At 36.2% G+C, this 26,090-nt stretch overlaps 1 protein-coding gene across 4 annotated transcripts; it reads right to left on the bottom strand.

The window, feature by feature from the left end:
• Nucleotides 1-856: 856 nt before the first annotated feature.
• Nucleotides 857-26,090, bottom strand: LOC110463114 (twinkle protein, mitochondrial-like). 4 transcript variants are annotated; one of them, XM_021517470.1, is made up of 15 exons: nt 26,013-26,090; nt 20,100-21,279; nt 19,614-20,069; nt 18,683-18,776; nt 13,721-13,871; nt 13,098-13,270; nt 11,840-11,996; nt 10,810-10,931; nt 10,081-10,252; nt 9,587-9,721; nt 7,457-7,530; nt 6,035-6,149; nt 4,960-5,139; nt 3,654-3,779; nt 857-3,249 (listed from the first exon to the last, which is right to left on the bottom strand). In XM_021517470.1, exons 2-15 carry the CDS (start codon nt 21,214-21,216, stop codon nt 2,896-2,898), a joined length of 3,426 nt encoding a protein of 1,141 aa, XP_021373145.1. In that variant the 5' UTR covers nt 21,217-21,279; nt 26,013-26,090; the 3' UTR covers nt 857-2,895. The 4 variants fall into 4 exon arrangements, with proteins under 4 accessions (XP_021373145.1, XP_021373143.1, XP_021373144.1 ...); XM_021517468.1 differs by having other exon boundaries at nt 19,614-21,279; XM_021517469.1 differs by lacking the exon at nt 26,013-26,090 and adding an exon at nt 25,265-25,314 and having other exon boundaries at nt 19,614-21,279.

Here is a 26,090-nt window from a genome sequence, read left to right as displayed (position 1 = left end):
TTCCATTCCAATTAAATACCCTCAGCCTTTCTGGAATAGAAGTCTTTCAAAGTAAACATTAAAGACGGACGAACATTATGCCATTATCTAAAAGTTACTAGTTATGAAGTAGGCTTAAACTTGGGTACTAATTATAATTAGACATATTGTTACCTGACTAAGATTATCCCTCACATATTTCCATAAACTTGGTAAAAAATATTTTAGACACAATCAAGAAAGATAGGTATGTTTCCATATATCACATCTGAATATTCATTTTCACTTACATTACAAATACATTATATTCAGGTTTACTTTTCTTAAATATGATCATGAAGTTCCACATCATTTCAAGTATAAAAGTTGTTTAAGAATCGACCGAAAACGAAAAGCAACGTATGAATGGGGGATGTAAAAAGGTAGAATCTTGGAATCAATTCAATAGAATCTTTCACACATGTGATATCGACAGATGCATTTGAATCCCGAGAGTGTAGCATCTGGCTTTCCCGAAAGGCCACTCCACTCAAGTCACATGCTTAACACCAAGGCAAAAACGAGGTATTGCCGATTAAGGAACATTTTGTATTTGGAAGTGAATAAATGGTTACAAGGGAGAGAAAATGTAAATATCCCCGAATGATGCGATGGACGTAGCAGATTTATTTTGACTGCTTTTATGTTTCCAAGTTATGGCATGAAAGCAAATTCCAACATTCTACAGGAGGTTCCGACATTAGTTTCCCATTACAAATCATACACTAGGTCCATACACAACCTGCCGGAGTGACACCAGTGAAGAACATTGTCTCACCCTTAATTGACAGATTAAAATACTTGTGTTGTAAATAAAGTGTACATATCCATGTACTTATTGTGTTGTACAATTAATTTTAACTGGTGGCGGCGACAGAATTATTACAGAAAGCACCACGTTGGGATAATATTACAAAACGTAACAGTACATTGTTTGTGTAGAAAGTAAAACTTTGATATCACAAATTTCAAAACTGATAAATCTTATTGAAAACAGCTAAAATATTGAATTTCAAATTTAGATTCATGAGAAAATATTCAAACGATGATAACACATGATAGTTTTTATTACACTGAATTTGTATTGATACAACAATATTCAAACAAGAGAATCACACGGTGGAACAATATATACGCCCCCCGGGATCCCATGACAAACGGATACTTAAAAAATTTGTCTGATACATTATTGTATTTAAATGTTTGAGAATATTGAACCTAACAAGAAACTACATTGGTACTGTATTACATAGTAATGCTGAATTATTTTTAGGATGTGGTGAAAAGAGAAAACATACTGTTTACACTTTACAAACATATGCTAAAGACATTTATATATATATATATGTTGTATATCCTTTAAAATCTTTGAAAACAATAATTTTTACATTTAGAAATTGCTTTCCTTTGTCCATATTTCAAACAATATTCAAAAGATTTATTTTTTTATTTTACCCTTTTGCCTCAATGATAATTGCAATAAAACAAAAAGCACATGCAAAGCTGGCAAATATTAAAACATTACTGCAATACACAAAGGATAAATATTGTGGGATTATTATTAAGCTTGATATATTTTAAAAAGATTTGTAGAATAAAGATCGAATTGTGTAAGAAATTAAAATGCCAATCACTGTTTCAATTATATTGGCATCAACATTATGAATTTCAAAGCACAACTGCATGTCAAGAAAATAAAGCTCAGCCAGTTTTGAAATGATCCATCATGGGTGAGGAGACCTCTGGACGAGATCAAAATAACAAGAAACAAGAAACCGCCAATTGCGATATGGCCAGACTGCTACAGTACATTTTCATGTAAACAGTAAATATTCTTAGAGTAACTGTTTTTCTTGTGGCAAATGACCAAAAATGTAGACCAGAAGCGACATGCAAAGCATCGCATGTGATTAGCATCCTTAGATAGATACATAAGCCATGCAAGTTTATTTGATGAACAACAAGTAGTTCCTAAGTAACTGACCTTAATCAATCTTCTTTACCTAGTCACTGAAGTTGAAAATGTAGGTCAGAACCAGCATCCGAAGCATTGCATGTGATAAGCATCCTGAGATACATAAGCCATGCAAGTTTAGTTGATGTAGGACAAGAAGTTACTTGGTAAGTGACCTAAACCAATGTTTTTAACCTTGGTGCAAATAGGGCCTGACCTTAACCAATCTTCTTAACCTGGTCAGTCAAGCAGAAAATGTAGATCAGAAGCAGCATCCGAAGTATCACATGTGATTAGCATCTAGTTAATGTGGGATAATTAATAACTTGGAAACTGACCTTAACCATTCTTTTTAACCTTAGTGCAGACAGACAGACATACTTCCGGTCATGAATTACCAATCTATAAGTCCTGATTGTGTTGCAATCCAGCCAATTATGTCCCTATGAAATGACCAAATCTTTGTACTTTTACCAGAAAATAAATTCCAAAAAGAGACTGTAAAAGGTAACATATCAGTTAAAATACTGGCAATTATTTTGAAGTTCATAAAACATCTAATATACATACTGGTAAAAGTGACAATAACAATGATATATTATATCCCTTCACATTGTATCAAACAAGGTAGTGTTGCCTTCAACTTCGGAAACAAAAAAGAACAACAAAGGGCCATAACTCTGTTTATAGTGGAGAACATAAAAATGGACTGGATAAGCTTTGATAGAACAGCCCTTCAGGCCAGGTGAGCTAATTATTCTGCACTTTCAGGTTACAAATCAACAATATGACTTTCACCTTCATTCAGGTGAACTGACCATTGAATCTTCACCATCACTTCTGCAACCTACACCTTCACTGCAGCAGCTATGTTATATACCTTGTTTCAGTTCAATAACTCAACAAGCGTTTGTTCGTCACCATCAATATGATAAACGTTCTTTAGTGTCATCGTCCTCACTCAATTCCATCATGTCTCCTGCTTCAGCTGAATCTCCTGCCTGATTTACCGTGTCGTAGTCAAATCTTTTTACCTCAGGATCAGAAGGGAAATCCGCCTCCCAGTGTTCACTGCCATTTTCATTCTGTGAGTGTAGTGTTCTCCTACTTTGGTCGTCATGTTTTTCGATCTCTGTATTCTGTACAAGGTTATCCTGATGATGGGTCTGTTTCTTCAATCTATCTGTATCTAGCTTCTTGCCAGAAAACGTGTAAATGTCTTTATCAAACTTTAACAGCATCTTTCCCAAATCGCCATCAAATCTGTTCTTCACGACCTGAAACCGAAAAAAACGCATGCAAACTTCAAATCATGCATTGCCAACATATTTCGCTGCAGTTTAATTTTGGTCTTTTTCGCCCTCCGTAATGAGGACAAATTTATACCATTACAGCAAACATTTGTTAACATAATTTAAATAGTAATAATTAAATACAAACGGTGAATTTAATATTGAGCACAAATGGATTTCACTGTGGAAGGGCGAGAAATCAACTGGGCTAAAATTTCCCAGTACACAGTATATCACTGAAGTTTGGGTTTGAAGACATTGTGGATGGATGGATGGATGGATGGACAGACAGCAGGGTACAGCATAAACTCATCTCTGACCTCAGACTAGATCTGTGACAGCCAATGATCTACTGCAGACAAATTATTGTAAAACCTGTTCGTTCTTACCTGTATGTATTTGCCAGCTTGTGGATTGGTGTTCCTTCGGTCCTGAAGGATGAGTATGTTGTCAGCTTCCTGAGTGGCCTTGGCCGAACCAAACACTGATGCTGTACACAGCTCTTCCTCTTTCTCCTGATAATTAAATAAATAAAATAGCTACTGTATACCATTGCCCACAGTTTAATTTCTGCCTTTTTCACTCTCTGTAACAAGGTCAATTTTATCATTACAGCGAATATAGGAAGACGACGCAGTATACATCGTAATTTTATGTGATGGGCGAAAAATTTACACTGGGCGAAAATTGAGTTTATTGGAGATGGGCGAAAGTATGACTTGGCTTAAATTTCCTGCTACATGTATATAGCATATATTAAGCTGTACTTGCAGATTGAGGCATTAAATCAAATTTGTTTTTTTAACAGATATAGTATAAATTGTTGAGTTTATTTTATTAACTGAAAGTGACAATTTCCAATTCCTGGACACAACTTTGAGTCAGACATAATTGGGCAATCCTCAGAATAATTATGTACTGGATAAAGTGTCCTTCAACTGTGTCCAGCCTATGGCATTTCATTTCAAAAATACCTATAACGATCCAAGGATGTTGTTGTCGTCATATGACCTTTAATAGCCTAAAACCTTAAACAACAGGTAATGACAGGCATTGGATTACAATGTACACCACCTTTCTGTTCAGCAACCAATGGAAAACAACAAAGTTTTCAAATATTTAAAAAAAAAAAAAAAAAAAATCACCAGCTTTATTCCACAATTTCCTCCGTGAATGCAAGATGATTTCAAGACATAGTGGACTCGTGACCGAAGGGTTGCGGGTTCGAGTCACGGCACAGCACTGTGTTGTATCTTTGAGCAAGATACTATACTCAGCTGTAACTGAGTATACGTGGTTGGGCAGTGCTAGAATTGTTGAATGTTGGCTGTGAGCGCCAAAATGGCAGCATTGGCTGTATGCTCCCCAAGGAGTAGAAAAAGATATTGGCAGGTTGCAAAGGCCCTATAACCACGGATTATAATTTGTGAACCGCTTTGAGAGGACCTACGAATTATGTTGTGATATATAAGAACCTCAAATTATTATAATTATTGTTATTATGAATGTTTCCCTGTACTGCCAAACCCCTATAATAGTAACACCAACATTTTGCTAGACAAATGGTGGAATTATAACAAGGCTTTAATGTATATAAATATTAGCAGTACCAAAAATTATATGTGGGTGAATTTGTCTTAAAAGTTCAATATTAGAACTTTAAGAGCAAAACAAATTAGGGTTGAGAGTACCTACCTTGCGCGGGTGAATGACAACAGTGATGTGACAGTTCTTGGTGGTGGCGAAGTTCCTGAAGCTGCTAATAATACGATCCTGCATGAAGAACTTTTCCTTATCCATAGCCCCCATCATAAACTGGAGGTTGTCGACAACGATGTGCTCAATGTCGTGGACGTACACCGCGTGAGTCATTGCCTGGATGATAAACTCTCTTCAGAAAATTTTGTATCTTAAAAATGCCTATTATGTCTCAATTGAAATGCATCTTTTATTTCAACTGAACTGAAGAATACTTTAAGTTAAAGATTCTCAGTGATCTGTATTGTACCTCTAATAAAGAAGTGTTCCAATTTTTTAAGCATTTTTCTGACTTGGATTTGCTGGTCTATTTACGATGGCAAAAAGTTATACATTCACAGTGAAGAAATATATCTATTACAACTTTCTATTTAAAAAAAACTCAACCACCTTACAATATCTCCTATGAAAATAGAAATGATGAGCAACAACACCACTGAATCGGGTACAAAATGTAATGTTTGATTTACATCCCAAGTGCTCTGTTGTCACTAATATTACCTATGCAAAACATTCCGTCTCACAAATCAGTAAATGATCATCAAAGACACCAAGTTATTGAGTAATCCTTCTGATCTTTTTAATCATACTTTGTTTTCTTATACATTTCCACATCTCTAACTCCATGCTATTGTGGCTTATCCACATAACTACACACAAACACTCACATCTAGAACACTCTTATCCACATAGCTACACACAAACACTCTCATCTAGAACACTCTTATCCACATAACGACACACAAACACTCACATCTAGACCCCTCTTATCCGCATAACTACACACAAACACTCTCATCTAGAACTCTCTTATCCACATAACTACACACAAACTCTCACATCTAGAACACTCTTATCCACATAACTACCCACAACCACTCACAACTAGAACACTCTTATCCACATAACTACCCACAACCACTCACAACTAGAACACTCTTATCCACATAGCTACACACAAACACTCTCATCTAGAACACTCTTATCCACATAACTACACACAAACACTCACATCTAAAACACTCTGAATTGACTGATGACCATGAAACGTCATGAAGAACAATGGTAGATGTTCAAACTTTTTGGACCAAAGGTCGAACTCATCTAGATGGGTAGACAGGTTCTTCCTACAAATATAGAACACATAGGCAATCAAATGTTTTTGTTCTCCGAAAGTGGTATCTACAAATAAAATTTGATGACTGTTTGACCTCTACTCTAGTATTAGAGTGATTAAGCTAAGTCTCACCAATTGGTAATAAATACCGTAAATACATGATATACAGGTTCCTTGTGATGGGCTGATGATCAATTATAATTGAAAATTGATCGGTTTGCCCTTTCCAATTCTGATTATCCATTACAGATTCCATAATCAATATATTACCGGTAGGTTCATTATTAAAATAGAAGTATTTAAATGTCTTCTATGTAAAGTATGATTTGAAATACATATATTGTTATGATTGATAGTTGATTGATATTGATTATTTATAAAAGAACCAAACCTAATGTATAGTGAACAGCTATGTCTATTGATGTAATAGCAGTGTTCACTTTATTTGGGTATTCAGTCCCATACATTTATAAACTGATTATGCAATCGATCATCAATCGGTTTACTGCTTCAAATTACAAACCGATTATCGATTATGATTTTAAACCGATTGCCCATCACTACAGGTTCCCCATAATGGGTTGGTTGTTATATCATGTTTTTCTAACTCGAGTTAGTTATTTTTAAGTTTTATAAAGACAGGTTTACTGAGTGTATTTTAAAATTTAAAATTAACTAACCAGGTAAGGTAAGCATGATAACCAACCATCACCAGTCTTTGGTACCTTTTTCTCCCACAACATTACAAATTATATAAAAAAATCATACGTTTTTCATGGGAATACATTTTCCTGTTTCTGAGCAGGTTAATTAATACCATTGACTATGACGTCACAATGGCAGATGACGTCACTATGCATCGTTACTCAACGTCATGATTAGAAGATTGCCCATTGAAATAACGTCCCAGGAGTTACCCACCCAACCTGTTGACCAACTCCTAGCAGGTTTATCAAGAGTCGGGAGTGAGGAAACCTGTAGTGGTTGTGGGAGAAAATACTGTTTGATAATCATTTCATGACCAGACATGACAGGACAGGTCAAATTTTAAAAACTCAATTTTTGAAACATTTTTGAGAGAGAAAAAAGGGTATTACATTTCAATAATTTTGAATCGCAGGAGATGTATGTAATATTTGAAGTTTTAATGATAATGAAATCATAAATTATGTATAATTTACCTGAACGCCATATGACTTAAAAAAATTGACAAGCAAACTTCTTTTTCAAGAATAAAATGTTGGGGGAACAATTTCTTTCAAAAGTTTTAAGCAGTATTGATCATGTATTGATACTTTATACCCACTACACACTTACTTTGCAAACTGTGTGAGCATCACTTTGGCCAGTTTCACATTGGGTATCTCAAAACTGCCCCACAACGTTCTTACCTTCAAACAGAAGGAAAAAACAGAAAATGATGTTTCACAATAAAGAAATCACAGACTAAAATTGCATTATTTCAGGTTTTGAATCACTTGATGTTAGAATCTTTGAAGAAAACTGTATAAAATTACTTATAAAACATTGAAAAATCACATGGGTCACCTTACAGTGGAAGAAAATTGCTTTGTTTGGATATCAAAATATAAATTGTTTTTAAATAAAACAAGGCATCACAAGCGATACAAATCCCCTCGCATTCACACATTGTGACATATGTAAGAGGAAATGAAGTTGCTAGAGTGATGACAAAGTTTTTTTCTGAAAATAGGAACAGTGACCTTGACCTTCAACATAGAAACCCAAAACGAGAACTTATTCAAGGCATTGCCATAACAAAGACTTGTAGGAAGTTTCAGGAATGAAGTTGATAGAGCGATGACAAAGTTTTAATAAAAATAATAAAAATTGACCTTGACCTTTAACGCAGTAACCTGAAACGAAAATTTGTTCAAGGTATTGTCATACTAAACACTAGCATCAAGTGTCATGAAATTCCCTTGAGGAATGAAGTCAGTAGAGCAATGACAAAGTTTTCCTTAAAGTAGTAAAAGTGACCTTGACTTTGAACATAGAAACCCGAAAAACAAACTTGTTCAAGGTATTGCCATTCCAAACATTTGAAGGAAGTTTCAGGAAAGTCCATTGAGGAATAAGTCGTTAAAGTAATGACATACTTTTTCTAAAAATAGTAACAGTGACCTTGACCTTCAACATAGAAACCAGAAATGCAGACTTGTTCAAGGTGTTGTCAAACCAAACACTTGTATCAAGTTTCATGACATTCTGTTGAGGAATGAAGTCAGTAGAGCGATGACCAAGTTTTTTTCTTCTAGAAATAGTGACCCTGACCTTTAACATAAAACCCAAAATGCTTAAGGCATTGCCATACCAAACAGTTGTTTGAAGTTTCATGAGATTCCCTTCAGTAATAAAGTCGCTAGAGTGATGACAAAGTTTTTCTAAAAATAGTAAGTGACTTTGACTTTCAACATAGAAAACCGAAATGTAAACTTGTTCAAGGTATTGTCATACTAAACACTTGTTTAAAGTTTCATGAAATTCTGTTGAGGAATGAAGTCACTAGAGGATAACAAAGAGTGTAACATACGGACGGACGGAATCCTGTATCCCCTCAAACTTTCGTTGCGAGGGGATAGTAATTTTTATGTTATACTATTCTCTCTCATGTCTTATGTCTCTGTCAAGATCAATATTAAGGTAAAATTCGGGCTTCAGTGATACTATAAATATAACATTTGTGACATGTGAAGTCATACACAATGGTTTTTATAATTAAATAATTTATTCACAGTTTAAATACAACACATCAAAAGTTTACAGTGTAATATTTGACATTAAGACATATCAGTTTTCATTCCAGGATATCTAATTGTTAAGTTAAATTTTGGTAAATAATGGTATGCATCATAAACATTTGTCAATTACTTTTTAAGTATTTCTTAACATTTTCTTCATGTTGGTAAGTATGGATTTTGAAAAATATCTTGCTCCATACTTTGTGATCATGAGTCATCCAAAACTAGATGTGTTATCCAAGTTATTCCATTCAGACAATACTAAAAAGTCATATTACATATTAGAAAGAGAGAGAGAAAAAAAATTAAGCTTCTTGCTAATTTCGTGAAATATACTTATCAAAATTTCCTTCATCACAATACCGTCTCTATTGCTACAAGATTCTGATCTCTACATCTTTTGGTTACAAATCAGGAAGCTGAAGTGAAAATAAAATCTTCCAGCCGAGTCTGTGACAACAGACATCGCCATGCTTTTCTCAACCTTCATGATTATAACCCTACTTTTGACGGCAAGAACAGAAGTACTTATTATGGGTATTACAAAGTTACTCCTTCAGAAGGAGTCTAGGAGTCAAAGTCTGAACTACAGATAACTAAATCAGCTGAGCCTGAGGCAAGTTACTAGATAGGTAAACACTATGAGGGATAGCTAACACAACTCTTTTGCTTGTAACTCACTTACCCCTGATTCACAAAGATCAAGTGAATACTCGCTCATGAAGGTCGTCTTGCCAGATCCTGTAGGTCCAGTGAATACAGTCATCTCCCCAGGACGGTGGCCTTTCAGGATCTTGTTTAGAGGGAGGTACCGCTTCCACTGAAACACAAATGGACAAAGTCAATCATGCAGCTAGATCAGTGTAGATTGATAACAAACACAAAGTGACTTAAAATACTTTGCTATTAGAAAAACACATTCAGCCATTTTCACAAATCTATTTGTACCCTTAAACTATGATTTTTTTGTTTGTTCCAAATTAGGAAGTATTGTCATTAAGATCACATTCCTTATCTTTATAAAACACTTATTTAATTGTGTAATGCATTGTAGTATTCTGACATTTAAATCATACAGCAGCTCAAGCTGTTGGTCAGATAATTCAGGGAATCAAACTTCAAGTGTCTAGATTAAGGAGATTCAATGCAAATGAACTACAACTATATCTCCATTATTACCTCTGTCCCAGCCACCATTTCAAGGTTTGCCAGCTCAGAGTAAACCTCATTTTTCATGGCAGAGTAACTGACAATAGACTCATGCTTAATCTGGTGAGCATTTTTTATGATATTCTTTAAAGACAGGCCCTGTTGTAAGGCCCTATAGGGACCAGGGGTTTCAAGACTTGGCCTGTAAGACAAAAAAAATCATGTTAGATTAACAGTTAGAGTTACTGTACAACACGAACTGTTCATGGGTACTTTCATTCGTGGTTTGAAGCCATTTAGACACCAAAAACCTTGAATGTTTATACACAACGAACATTTCATGTTATACAGTGTATGTCCCTAACAGTCTGTGCCCCGCTGAGTTCTAAGGCTACTGTAATTCACCCTTCTCATTTAATTACTATGTTACTTCTGTAGTTTACTTAAATTCGCTGTTATGATGAATTCGACCCATTAGGGAGGGCAGTCAGGCATGAATTAAATTGCAGCGAAATCTTCCAACTATACAGTATTTCCAGTTCGGGGCGAAAAAGGAGTGATGTTAATTTAGAATGATATTCAGATCACATGTTGGGAGATTTCCAAGTCTAAACTAAGTTGTTTTGATGCTCCAAATCTGGAGACTCTGGGCATATTGGGAGATATCAAACATATATTCGAAGCAATGAATTTGACCATGGTAAATAAAACTCTGGTATTGTTCTTCTCAAACAGTCTCTGGTTTTTAAACAAGCATACCTGATTATGTAGCACCTGGAACCATTTAATTTCTGCGCAAAATGTTTTGCAGCTTTCCAAGATAACAAGTCATTTTCAAACCACAACAGGATCTTTTTGAATCTTTCCAGATCAGGTAAGGACTGTATGCAGAAAGCAATAAAAAAGCCAGTCAAGATATTATTATTATCAAATTAATATTTTGAATAGATTGTCAATTAAAGTTAATATACATTTGACATTTTATTGAAGAACTTGGCAGTATATTAAATCATCATGTATAGCAAGGTATTACAGAATCAATTAATAACTCAAGCTAAACACTTTAATTGAGAATTCTTGCTTTCACTTAACTTGTATAACAAATAATATTTTGGTTCTCAGACCTGCAAATGCCTAGATGTGTTCTAAATACCCTTGTTGAAAGAGTAGTATGGGTAGTCATGTGTTGTATTGATTTTCATGCTCCTTATTTTGTTAATCCAAAGAATAGAAAGATCTACCATTGACAGAGGATCTTCTTCAAGAAGATGCACTTTAACAGTATGGAGGAAGTCTCCCTTGGAGGACATCAGCTATATTTACAATATTCATCCAGGGAAAGGGTTATCGTGGGGAGAGATCCAGAGTTTTGATTACAGCTATGGAATAGGGAGGATATTCCCAAAGCTCACCTTAGCTCTATGGATAAGGAAAGGACTCCTTTGGAGAGAGATTTAGAGTTTTAACTATTTCTATGGGTAGGAATGATATTCTCCTAGGAAGTTTACCTCTCTGGGTGTAATAGAGGTTTTATTGAAGAGATCCATAGGCTAACTGATACCTCTACAGACATAAAGAAAGAACAAGCTTTGTCTATCTACAGTAAAGCCTTGATGTATTTCAAGGTTCCTTATTTTCTTTTTCTTAAGATTTCCTTAATACCTTTCCTTTGATTAATCATTAAACCCCTTTATAACGCTAAATTTTCTCTCCGCAAATGGTGGCAAAATGATGAGGTTTTACATATGGGTATGAAAGATATTTCTGATAACAGAAAAGCTGTATTTACCTCTATTGGTATGGAGGAGATTCCCATAGGAAGAGCTAAAGCTTTTTTCTTTGTGGTCTCGGTGATCGCCATGGCATCAAATTCGCTGGTCGTAAGGATTATGTAATCATCACTCGTTGAAATCTGATTCCAACCAAACAGGTGACACTTCCCAGATCTGATGGTGAAAGTGGAATTATTCAGTACTAAAACTTTATTAGAACCATAGAATAAAGCAGAAAATAATATATACAAGAGGCCCGCGGTCACCTGAATTATATCATAGGTAGGTACTGGTAGCTTTATTTTATTGTTTAGATGTGATGTGGAAATCAGCATGTAAACTAAGTGAAATACAATACTAATGTCATGTCATCAAAGAATAAGACTTTTAAAATATTGGTTTATGTCCCCTTTGGGGCCCCGCCCTAGCCCCTGGGGATGGGGCAAGAATCCCAATTTTACAAAGTAATACTCTCATTCACCAAAGATGATTCTGACTAAGTTTGAGTAATTTTCTGCTGAAAATGGATAAAATATATACCCAAAAGTGTTATTTCCCTATATAAACTATAGTAAACTTACCCCCTCCCCAAGGGAGAACGGATAGCTCGGGGGTCCTTAAATTTACAATTTAAATAAGGCCCCTGATGATCTATCTTTCCATGCAGAGAAAATGACTGTAGTATCTTCGAGTCTGGAGAAGAAGATTTTTGAAATATTGGTTAATTTTCCCTTTGGGGCCCCACCCTGGCCCCAGGGGTTGGGGTAGGAATACCAATTTTACAATTTAAAACAATCTTCCTCCAAGGATAATTCTCAACAAGTAAAAACAATTTCCTATAGAAAAATGTCAAAATATACCAAAATATACCCAAAAGTGTTATTTCCCTATATAAACTATAGTAAACTTTACCCCCTCCCCAAGGGAGAACGGTAGCTAGGGGATCCTGAAATTTACAATTTAAATAAGGCCCCTGATGATCTTTCTTTCCATGCAGAGAAAATGACTGTAGTATCTTCGAGTCTGGAGAAGAAGATTTTTGAAATATTGGTTAATTTTCCCTTTGGGGCCCCGCCCTGGCCCCAGGGGTTGGGGTAGGAATACCAATTTTACCATTTAAAACAATCTTCCTCCAAGGATAATTCTCACCAAGAATCCTGCAACACTACATATAAAATGGCCACTGCATTTAGCACGCAGATTTCCATTACCATGAAAATAACCCTGATTTTTGTCACTTATTTGTTTCGTTTGGCCTTTCCTGGAGTTTCTTACAGAGATGTGAATTCTTGTTCAATGCTACAGCTGTTTGAGTCTTCCTTTGGAAAACAGGTGAGCTTTTTGGCGCTGATCAGTGTCCTGTCTGCCAGGTAATAGGGCAGCAGCAGAGCCTGATCCTCACTGTGGTACTTTACATTATAACTGTTTAAAGTTGACAGAGACAGATTCTACAACAAAGAAAAGTATGTGTAGTCAAATATAACATTTGATTCTATCTAATCCTGTGTGACAAAACAAATTGTTCAGAATATATAGACAAAATTCACAAGTCAGCTTAGAGTTTAGTCTTGCTCCACCTTTTCAATTAGAAATGGGATTAACTCATTATGTCGGATCAGCCAACATATTATAGTACTCAAAAATTACAGTTCTGTCTATATAGCTTCCACCCGTCTTATATATAATCACCAGCTTTCTATAATCTGTTTAGCTACTACTTAGTTACCTATGAAGTTTTTTGAATTCTCTTTACTAATCAATTTGACCATTTAAATATCATTTGTTACTTCTCTGTCTTCACAAAATGTCTATATAGACTACATAAATTAGTCTTTATAGCAAATCTGGAATGAAGATCTGCAAAAAAATCTACAGCAATACCCACAAAGACAACTTACTTCACACTCGAACTTCTCCAGGACCAGTTCTTGCTCACTCTGCTCCAGCTGGTCCAGAGGTATTCCCACATCCAGGGACCTGTTCGCCTCTGTGGCACCCTGTTTTAGGAACGCTGCTCCTTGAACCTCTGACATGCAAGGAAAATCAAGTCTGAAATAAATGGCAAACATGATAACGGGGTTTGAAAAATCTTAAGCCATTGAGATCCACTTAGATTCTGTGATATATTTTCAAAGAATTTGATACAGAGGTAACCAAACAAGTAACTATGTAACGGGAAATTCTCACCTTTTTCGCCCTCCATAATGAAGGCGAATTTATTATTACAACAAAAAACATAAAACAACATAATACACATAGTAACTAGAAATTTGTTTTTGTGAACAAAAACGTATGTCTTCCCTTATTGGCCAATATGCATATTTGGAAGAATAGAAAGGTCACATCAAGATTGAGGTGTGTAAATTCTAAACCATTAAACTTTTAAATTATTCTGGTTCATGTTAAATTGTCTGAACAATTTTGGTTAAGTCTCGACAGCTATGCTACTATAAACACATTTACATGTATATAAAAATAGAAATTATCACACATCTAATTACAATCTGGTTCCTATATTGGCTGATTATTTTTCATAAACCTAGTGTATTTAGGTCATTTAATAAGATTATGCAGATAAAGTCAAATACTTCTAACTGTGTAGAGTATCTACATTGATTATGTACAGATGGGTGATGTTCAGTGCTTGACTCTGCCTTCCTAATAATCATAGCAAGTCAACGTAGGAGAAATAACATGGAACTTTGCTGCAGACAAACTTCAGTATAAACAAGAGATCCCAGAGGGATCTTGGCGTCCACCATTGTACCATCTTCATTAGTTCTTTGTCAGTTCGATCTTTTCTCTTCTATCCTTTAATCTGTTTGATCGAGTCATGTTATCAGTAAATGCACCTTGAGGTAACTTTTGATCTAAACTTAATACTGATGTGCATGAAACCTTCAAAGTGAGTTTTTCATTCCACATATTTACTAGTACAGTACTTAATGTGAAAGAAATAGAATTGATCATTGCAATATGAGAAAGATCATTTTAGTTCTTCCTTTAGCCATTTTGTGTTTATAATCAGTCTCAAAATATAACATGGAAAACGAGGGATCAAAGGCAACCTACATATCAAATTTGAGAAAGATCCCTCAAGTTATTCCTGAGAAATAGTACTAACAAACCTTCAATGTCAAAAATCAAAGATGGCTGTCGGTAGGCAATTTTGTTTAACTGATCAGTTTCAAAAGTAATCATGAATAATAAAGGATAGGGGGGGGGAACCTGCATTGGCTGGCCCAAAAACAAATTTTGGGGCGAGTAAAGAATTTGAAGCAATGGCCCAAATGACATATTGGTGGCCCAAATAATTTTGGCAAGAAATATTTCCACAGCATTTAACACAATGCTTCAGCACATTTAAATTACATTAACATTACTATGTTTGTTAAATGTAAAACAGAATAAAACATTATATTTTTAATTCTTCAACCCTAGTTAAAACTATATTTTTAATTCTTCAACCCTAGTTAAAACCTGACATGATCCACTCTATACAGGTCTTCCCAAAGAAGACACCCTGGCAGTATATATATAGAAATTCCGAAAAAAAAATCATCACATTTTCTAAATCACGGACAGTTCGATTCAAATCAAAGTAATGACAACTGAAAAATGTACTGCCCCCAGTTAATGTAGAAGGGACTATAATTTCTTTTATTCATAAATTTTTCAACAGCCTGAACTATTTTTGTTGGGCCAGTGACTACTTCACTTTTGACAACTTTTGGTTGCCCGAGCAAGACTTTAATCGCCATTGGCAAGCGTGTGACCTTCCATTTCAGGCACTGCTGCACAGCTAGGGACAGAGGGGAACCTACATATAAAATTTGAGAAGGATCCCTCTGGTACTTCTTGAGAAATACCAATAACAAAAATTGTTTAAGGGCGGTGGACGGATGGACCACGGACCACGGACACAGGGTGATTTGAATAGCCCACCATCAGATGATGGTGGGCTGAAAATTAACAAAGGCCATATCTCTTTATATAGTGAGACACGAGACCCGATTTTAGAATGCGACACTCCTACTTGTCAAGATACATAACTATAGTAAGTTTGGTCAACGTAGGTGAAATAACATGGAGGTTTTCAGTGCGAGAGATTTTGCCTTCCCAAGATACATAAATGTGGTAAGTTTGGTCAACGTAGGCGAAATAACATGGAAGTTATGCTCTGGACAAACTTCGGTATTAAAAATAAACAAAGGCCCATAACTTTGCATACATTGGGGCACGAGACCTAATTTTAGTGCATTGCACACCTTCTGTGGTTGATGCAGGTATACTTCAAGTTCGATCAAGATATCTTTAGCGGTTTAAAATTTACGGGCCGGACAGGAATTTACTGAAAATGTTGCACTTATTTGACCTTTGACCTTGAGGTGAAGGTCACAGTGACCTAATTCCAGTGCACTGCACACCTTCTGTGGGTGATGCATGCATACCTAAAGTTTCATTAAGATATCTTTAACAGTTTAAAAGTCATGGCCCAGACAAGTTGCGATTAGAAGAACCAGAAGTAGAAGAACCAGTACTAATACAATATATCCCTTCATTCAAAGGGAATACATAATTTAATGTGAGGGGCGAATTTAACACTGAGGGAATATTGATTTTAACAACAAAAGGCAAAAGTTAGACAGAGCAAAAGTTTTCCAGCATACAGTAGTTAATTCTCAAATTGTATGAAGATACAAGGTTTAAAGAGTGTCTTTACATTTGAAAATTAACTAATGGGAGCTATATATACTAAGTAGATAACAAGAGGCCCAGAGGGCCTGTATCGCTCACCTGGAAATGTTACCAAAATTGAAGTTGAAATAACCAGATGTTGCTGTACATGTATGACATGCATATGGTTAGTAAGGGGTTATTTTTATATGCGACAAAATCCTGTCATTCCTACAGAAAAAGTAGGATTTTAAAGCTATTTTTCTATTTTCCCTATTTGGCCCCGACCCTCTGCCCCAGGGGGTTAAAACCCACAGGTAATACAAAATTGGTTCCCCTTCACCCAAGGGTTCTTCGTCCCAAATTTGGACAAAATCCTGTCGTTCCTACAAAAGAAGAAGTATTTTAAAGAATTTGCTATGTTTCCCCTATTGGGCCCCTCCCATCTGCCCCAGGGGGTCAGACCCAACGTTTATACAAAATATAGTCCCCTTCACCAAAGAATGCTTTAGACCAAATATGGACAAAATCCTGTCATTGCTACAGAAGACGACGAATTTTAAAGAATTTCCTAAATTACCCCTACTGGGCCCCACTCCTCTGGCCCCAGGAAGGTCAGACCCACCATTTATATCAAATTAATTTTCCTTCCCCATAGGATGCTTCTGTTCAAATTTGGTTAAAATACCTTCATCCCAACAGAAGAAAAAGAATATTAAAGCTATTCCTCTACTGTATATCTCTTATTGGGCCCGCCTTTCTGCCCCCAGGGTGGCCACACCCACTGTTTATACAAAATTGAGTCCCCTTGGCCCAAGGATGCTCCAGACAAAATTAGGATAAAATCCCTTAATCCCTATGGTAGAAGAAGGATTTTAAATGGTTTACCTGTATTTCCATTATTTTGCCCCGCCCCTCTGCCCCCAGGGGGGCCACACCCACCGTTTATACAAAATTGAGTCCCCTTGGCCTAAGGATGCTCCAGACCAAATTTAGTCAAAATCTACTAGGGCCATTCAGGACTACACGTAGTAGCGTTTTAAAGGAAAAGTTGACGGACGGACTCCGGATGCCGCAGTATGGCAGGTGAGCTAAAAATGATAACTAGCTATCATGAGTTTCAGGGCATTTCTCTCCCATATGTTGATCATTTTACATTAAGAAAACCATGTTTCCCCCTGGGCATACATTTCATTTTCTGATCTAGTAAACAACTGCCATGGATTTTCATGTCACATTCTAGGACGATGGTATACGTATTTATAAAGCAGTGTTACATGAGGTCGTAATTAAAAGACTGATTTTGAAACAATGTCCAGCATTCTAAGATGTGAAATAGGTGGTTGACTTGGAAAGAATAACCAGTTGAAAGTTCACATGCAATAATGCTGACCAATACATATTCTAAAAAAAAACAGTCGGTTCCATTGTTGATGAATATCATGCTACCTTTGCGAGCAACTCGCTTTATAATGAGAACACTGTATGAAAAGGTAACCACAACTGTTTATCGACCCCCTGCAGCTTTATTTAATTTGTCAGGAATGAAGAAACCTGTAGCTCTTTTAGGAGAAAACATGAACCCTCACATGAACACCATGGTAGCTGAAATGTGTTTTTACCTGAAGGTTCATTACCCCAATAGGCTTCCTCTTTACCTCATGTAGTCATTCTGTCCAGATTTTTATTTTATTTCTTATTAATGGTGACCTTGACATTTTGGCAAAGAAGTTTCTAGTTGGACTTATTGTTAGATAATAAAAAAAGTTTAAGACTCTTTAAAAGTAGAATATTATTTGATTTAAAGAGTTTGAAAATTATTTTCACAAAACATCATCAGGTCGCTTGGAACTTGACAATTGGCCTTCTAAATCAAAAACTCATGCAAGTCATTCTGTAATAAGTGGATGAATGTAATTAAATGATTTGAACACAAGTTACAATCTGGAAAACAATGCACCCACATACTGACAGACATGGGCAATTCTAAGACATGTAAATTCAAAGAAAATACTATTGAATATTGAACTATGTTCTTCTCTGTGCATTAAACATATAAAGAAATTCATGCAAGGTCTTATTTGCAAGATATCACATTCAATTATTGTCGGTAATTAAACTCTATCTTGACCTACATTTTTGTTATGTTACAAGTTGACCTGGAAACAAGTTTCGTACATTACCTAGCCTGTCTTTTGATATTCCGCATGTTTTCCAAGTTGAGCTTGAGAGCAGTCCAGGTGCCATGCTGCTGACATTCATCACATTGAAAATGACCTTCAAAAAAGGGAGACAAGTGAAACCTCTAATAGTCTGAACCTATTATCATTGTCATAAATCAAAATCCAACATAATGATCTAACCTTTTTTCCCCACGAAAACTACACATACCACATGAAACTTATGTATTCTAACATACTAATATTTTTTGCAGGAGGTGTCGGATGAGACAAGATTAACAGAATATTATGATCTAAGTCAGGGGTGTACAATTTCATACTGATGAAAATAGAAATGATGGGCAACACCACTGAATCCGGTGCAAAATGTTATGTTTCTATAGATATATAGTTTCATACTTAGGTTAGGTTTTCATTCGACGGAAGGTTAAACAGCACTATTTATTGTAGTTTACATGTTCTGAAGAAGGCATACCTATAAGTGTGCCGAAATATGTAAACTACAATAAATAGTGCCGACTAATTACCTTCCGTCGGATGTTGTCTAGCCATTTCTACCTCAATTTTCATAACTTTTTGTGCTGGACTTGTGTATTCCATTAACCCTTTCACCCCTATGTAACTTCATTAAACTCTTCCATGCATTGATATGGATGAGTCATTATGGTCAACAGGGGTGAAAGGGTTTTGAATCTGCAGAAGACCACCAGAACATTAGGATTTTGGAAACAGATGTTGGATCTCGTTTGCCTAGTAATTTCATATTAAGTGTACTAGGCCACAAGTTAAATTTGAAAAGTTCAAATACCTCAACCTATAACGTGTGCACTGACAAAGCGATTTGTTTTAACAACCATCCACTGAGCAAGAGACATAAATAGTGTTGTACACATTATGCATCACTTAAGAGTACATGTGACTTGAATAAACTCACCAGAGGTAGCATTGATGTACAGGTTACCGTATGGTTTGTTCTTGTTGACTTTCTTCGGCAGCTTTGGGCAGCGTGTAACTAGACAAGTGTATCCCTCGGTCAGAGGCTTCAGTCCATACTTAGTCACAGCCTCAGAAATGTTGGATGGTATGTTTTCCACCATCTTGAATACCTCAGGCCCTTTATTAGAGTTATACGATGTATCAACACCACGATTATTTACTTCCAGATTTTTTCCCATGCTGGCAGGTGTTCTTTCCTCAATTGATTTTGAATACAATTTTTTTCGCCTTTTCTTCCCTTCCTCTACAGATTTCTCACCTCCATTTTTAAGTGCATCATTTTTTCTCTCCCTTGCAGATTTGTCATCTTTTTCTTTGTTTCTTTTCTTCATTTTTTCCTGCACTAGATCATTATTTTCATTTTTGTCAAATGCTGAATTTACATTCCCTGATGGTAAAATAGTAGTTTTTCCCCAAACTGACATGTTCCTGCCGTTTTCGAGACTTTCATCGTCGGTATCCTCCAATACCTTGCCAATATCTTTTTCTTCAACTGCATCTTCCCATTTTAAATTTGGTTCCATTTCATTCAATCTATTTCCATTACTTCCACTTTTCGACACAAAATCATCATTACTGTCTTCAACCATTTCCTTTTGTAATAGTCTTTGTGTTTCAGTGTCAGCCACGTGGAACTTTTCTTCCTTTTCTGTTGGTAATGTTTTATCAACAAACATATGTGGTGAATCCAGTACCAAATTAGGTAAGTGGATGTCATTGTTTCTAAACTGATGATCCCTGGACATAAGACTCTTAGTCGCATCTGTTCTGTCTTCTAAATGATGCCTGTCCTTTTTGAACAATGACAATGTATCTGCAGTGTGCCTTTTTGTATTTCTGGGAACATAGCGATCCTCACACACAACAGCTTGTTTCTCTACGAAAGTAAAATCTTCCTCAAATGCCATATGGTCCACTGTGTTAGTAATATTGTCAGAGTTTGGTAAATGAGGAGAAGAATGGAAAAGTCTGGATGCGTTAATTGATATTGTAGGTGTACCAATGAAACCCCTGACAATTTCATCTCTATATCTAGTTTGTGTCAGGGAGACATGTTGCCATTTTGAATTTGAAATTTTCCTCCTGGCACCTGCCTTTTCTCTACTGTTTATTTGGAATTCTGTCTTCACATCAGTAAGTACCTCTGGGCACAGCTTTTCAAGAACATTTTTTAGCGGATTGCTCTGACTTTTCTGGGCATACTTTTTATATTTCAGAAGATAATACCTTACAATTGACCAAGTTGGTGTCAATTTTTCTGATGATGCCAGTGACGGCACAGAAAACTGCCTTGGAGCAGGCTCATTACTTTTTGACACACAAGATGATGCAGTCCTGTTTCTTGACTTCAAAACCCCATATTGTGAATGAGCCCCATCTCTAATCTTCCCTGAAACTGTAAAATCTGACAATGGTTTCTTTGCCGGTCCATTTCCATTTTTTAATAAAGCAGTGCCTGCCGCAGGGTTTGGAATTATCCCCGAGTGTAACAGTTTAGTATGTTTGTGATAATACAAAGAGAGTTTGTAGCTCTTCCTCATAGCTATCGTTGAATGAAGCACTCAGTTATCAAACTTCTGTTCTAAAGCTGGTCCCAGTTCCACCTATTGGAAGAGAAAGAAAAGGTTAATGCATGTGTATTAAGGAGAATCTTCTGCAGATCAAAATGTTGAGCCCATGGCCCAGATGATCAAAGCATTCCTAGATTATTGATAAATTTTAAACTTCCATATTGGATGGTTTCAAAAATACTCAAATTCAAAATCAAAACCTGCATGGGAATTTTAATTATTATATAATCAACTATGAACAAGAAATGCAACAATAGTAGCATTTCAAAATTTGTGTTGATGATTTGATTAGCTGATCAAGCCTTGAACATCGGAACCCTGAGCTAAGCACAAATTTCTATTGCAGGATCTATAATTATAATCAAGTTTTAAACCAGTGGTTTTTTTTAACTTAAATTTAAGGCAGTCTGTTCTTATAGGAAATTATAGCATTATTTTTATTTAAAGTGGGAAGATATTCCTCTTTTTTTCTTTATTTTGTGAAAATACATCACTTTGTTGGCTAGGGCAAATGCAGGCAGTCAGTATTTGGCTGTAAAACTAAGCAAAAAATTTGAAGCTGAACTTAGTCCAAGGACTAAACTCATTTGTCAGGGACTCAACATATAAAAATAATGAACCATTCCAGTGTAACAGGAGAGGAAAATTGCACGGCCAGACTGGGGTTTGAAACCGAGACCTTCCGAACTCTAGACAACAGCTCTACCAATTGTGCTATCTAGTCGCCGACAATCAACCCAGTTCAGTTCCACTACATTCCTCCCTCCTTTCTCTAAGTCTTCGCCCCCAAAATCACAACTATGTACAACCCAGGTTTGGGTATCCGCTTGCCAAGCATACACCAAATGCTTGAAACAAGGGTTGGTCACATGTATCACTGTAACAGGAGAGGAACTAGAATTTTGTTTTTGTGAACAAAAACATATGTCTCCCCTTATTAGCCAATAGACAAACTTTGGTATGAAAAATTAACAAAAGGCCATATCTCTTTATATAGTGGGCAAGAGACCCAAATTTAGAATGTGACACTCCTACTTCCCAAGATACATTAGGTGAAATAACATGGAAGTTATGCCGTGGACAAACCTTCGGTATTAAAAATAAACAAAGGATCATAACTCTGTATATAGTGGGGCATAGAACCTGATTTTAGTGCGAAAAATTCCGTCTTCCCTAGATTCATAAATATGGTAAGTTTGGTAAACGTAGGTGAAATAACATTGAACTTATGCTCCAGACAAACTTCCGTATTCAAATTAAACAAAGGGCCATAACTTTGCATATAGTGAAGCATGAGACCTAATTCTAATGCACTTCACACCTTCTGTGGGTGATGCAGGTATACTTCAAGTTTGATTAAGATATCTCCAACGGTTTAGAAGTTATGCCGTGGACAAACTTCGGTATTAAAAATAAACAAAGGGCCATAACTCTGTATATAGTGATGCACGAGACCTAATTCCAGTGCACTGCACACCTTCTGTGGGTGATGCATGCATACCTAAAGTTTCACCAAGATATCTTTAACAGTTTAAAAGTTATGGCCCTGACAAGCTGTGATCAGAAGAACCAGAGAAAGAATTAAGATCTAGAAGAAGAAGAACCAGCACTAATACAATATGTCTTCCTTCATTCGAAAGGGAGACATAAAAATGCACGAGCAGACCGGGGTTCGAACCTGGGACCTTCCAAACTCTAGGCGAACGCTTTACCAATTGAGCTCTCTGGTCACTGAAATTTGACCAAGTCCAGTTCCGCTACCAATACTATTACCAAAATTATTAATATAACCTATCAGCTCAGCAGTAATGTGACCAACCAGGTAAAGGCAATAATCTAGATAACCTAAAAGCTAGGGGTAGAGAAATCAGGCTCGCATGACCTAGGTATATATACATGTAAATGAACTTTTTTAAAGTTTAGATAATATGTCACTTTGTAGCATTCAGTTGGGTTGCAAAAGAGGTTAATTGACATGTTTTAAGTCCTGTGAGCTATTTCTATGAAACATCAGTCTTAATGGCTTATTATTGATGATGTTTCCTTGCTATAGAACATTTTAATAGCTGTACAAGTTCAATATATTAAATTACATATATAAATTCTGGTTTTTAATTGGGGAATTTAAATATGACTTTTCAGGGGGTTGGAAGTTAGAGTGACTATAGTATCTTTCATAGTTTGAATTATTCCTTATGAACAATTCATGTCGAGAAATTGACAAGAGACAATGTTTTCTTGGTGCGCAATGTAATTATAACGCAGAAATCCTTAAATGTACCATATGTTTTAGCAGCGGCTGTTCGTGAACTTCTTACATATATTGTCTTTCCAGTCTAGGAGAATAGGTAAATTCTTGTTTTGTTCAGCTAACTTCATTGGAATATTACATATACCAGCATTTGTTCTGAATCAGTAGCATTTTCTAAACAACATCTCAATCAACGCTATAAATGAGTAATTTATTTTACATTTAAACCTACTTATATCGTACTTTGAGCGGTTTGAAATTCTCCATACGGTACCCTCTTGCTTGCATGCTCTAATTAAAACTGTTTCTTTCTATTTGAATCCAACTGTTAAAACAAACATCTCATTAGATTTGTATAATATGATACTTATAATTCTTGTTTGCGATACATTGTTTAAATTTAATGTGACATTAGTATGTGTTATGTGTGAAATCAGAGACAATATCACTGTGTTAACCATTGACAGCAACGTTTACTACTCGCTGAAAGGCCGGATAAAAAAATCTTTATAATAGAAATCATGCAGTTGTCGTTGAGGGAGAAAAATCTGGCTATGTTCCTGTGTAGTCTGGGGTTCCCCAGGGCTCAGTCCTGGGACCACCTCTTTTTCTGTACTATATAAATTATCTGCTACCTGGTTTAACCTCATCTGTTCGCTTGTTTGCTGACGACACTGTCGTCTATCTTGCTATAGGATCAACTTCTGACGCAAAAATCCTCCAGAAAGATCTTGATTTACTGGCATCATGGGAAACATCTTGGAAAATGGCATTCTATCCAGATAAACGCAATGTGATATCCATCACGAAGAACAAAAAAGCAGTCAAACATAAATACACATTGCATGGCCATACCCTACAACACACTGAAAAAAACAAATACTTGGGCGTTACAATCAGCCAAGATCTTAAATGGGAACCCCATATACATAACATATGCATCCAAAGCCAGTTCCACCTTAGGCTTCCATAAAAGGAATCTCAACATCAGTTCCAAGACAGTCAAGGAGCAGGCATACACATCTCTTGTACGACTATCTCTAGAGTATGCCTGCACTGTCTGGGATCCCTACATACAACAAAGACATAGATGCCATTGAAAGTGTCCAAAGATGAGCAGCTAGATACACCACCAATAGCTACAGGAACACCTCTAGTGTCACTGACATGTTCCACCATCTTGAGTGGGAACCATTATCCCTCAGGAGAAAAAAACGCTCGTCTCACAATGCTGTATAAAATAATCAACAACCAGGTTGCAATTCCACACTCAAACCGTTTAATACCAAACAACAGGCAAACAAGACATAACAATGCCAACAGTTTCCAAATCCCATAGTGCAGATCAGAATACAGAAAACAGTCTTTCTTCCCAAAAACAATAAAAGAATGAAACACCCTACCAGATTCAGTCATCAAATCTGACACAGTGGACTCTTTTAAAACGGCACTTCAAAAAATTCAATATTTAATTACACCTTAAATTACTACCTTTATCACATCGTATATATATATATCATTATAATTTCTGTAATCATAATATTTTGTAAATACTTTTTTGAAATCTATGTCTTGTTGTATGTAATACCTCCACATGACATTCCTTCAGTCAGTTGAAGTTGGTCATTAATGGTAGATAGATAGATAGATATTGCACTATTTTGGTCATAGCTATATTTATCACCGGCTTTCCAAAAAGAAAATCTGACCACACTGGATGTTGGTTACAAGTCATGCCATTATCGACTACGCCAAGGGTTCTCCTACCTTGAACAGGAAGGGTCAACAGCACCTGTAGTGAGTTTGTAGTAGGACGAGGAATAGTGACGATCCTGAGACCCATGGCCCTCCAGCCAGATGCTCTACCTCTGAGCTAAAGGGAAATTCTCTACAGCTGACAATTGTAAGGCAACCTAATCAATGCACATCTTGAACAGGGCTTGAACCCACAACCCTTGGCTCTCCAGTCTGATGCTCTGCCTATGAGATAAAGGGAAATCCTTGTACAGATGACACTTGTAAGGCAACCTAATCAATGCACATCTTGAACAGGGCTTGAACCCACAACCCTTGGCTCTCCAGTCTGATGCTCTGCCTATGAGCTGAAGGGAAATCCTACTACAGCTGACACTTGTAAGGCAACCTAATCAATGCACATCTTTTACGACTGTATTAATAAAATAAATGAAGGTGCTTTCGAGCAGTTTATTTCGAAGGAACTTCATCATCTATCTTTGTGATTCTGATCCGGCTGTCTCAACTGCAAACAAAATGGTACCAAATGCGTCCAGTGATACACAGGTAGTAGCCTCTTCTGCCAATACACGTATACTGATCATATTATAGGTGTATTCACTGAATTGACAGACGAAGCTGGTACCTGTGCAGTGCAATAAAAAAATGATACGTTACATGTATTTTAGGAACCGTTATTTTGGTGAATGTCATTAGGTTCATTAGTCCATATTAATCAGAAGAAAATTTTATCCCAGCGTATGGTAGTTCCACAACTCACCTATAATCACTAAAATAACAGTTACTTTGAAGAGCGACTGGATGACAGCATGTGAACGTTGGAGCGCGCCATTACCCC

The sequence above is a fragment of the Mizuhopecten yessoensis genome, unplaced genomic scaffold (genome assembly GCF_002113885.1).
Source record: "Mizuhopecten yessoensis strain PY_sf001 unplaced genomic scaffold, ASM211388v2 scaffold10867, whole genome shotgun sequence".
Classification (NCBI taxonomy): domain Eukaryota; kingdom Metazoa; phylum Mollusca; class Bivalvia; order Pectinida; family Pectinidae; genus Mizuhopecten; species Mizuhopecten yessoensis.
This window is presented reverse-complemented; position numbering and strand designations above follow the sequence as displayed.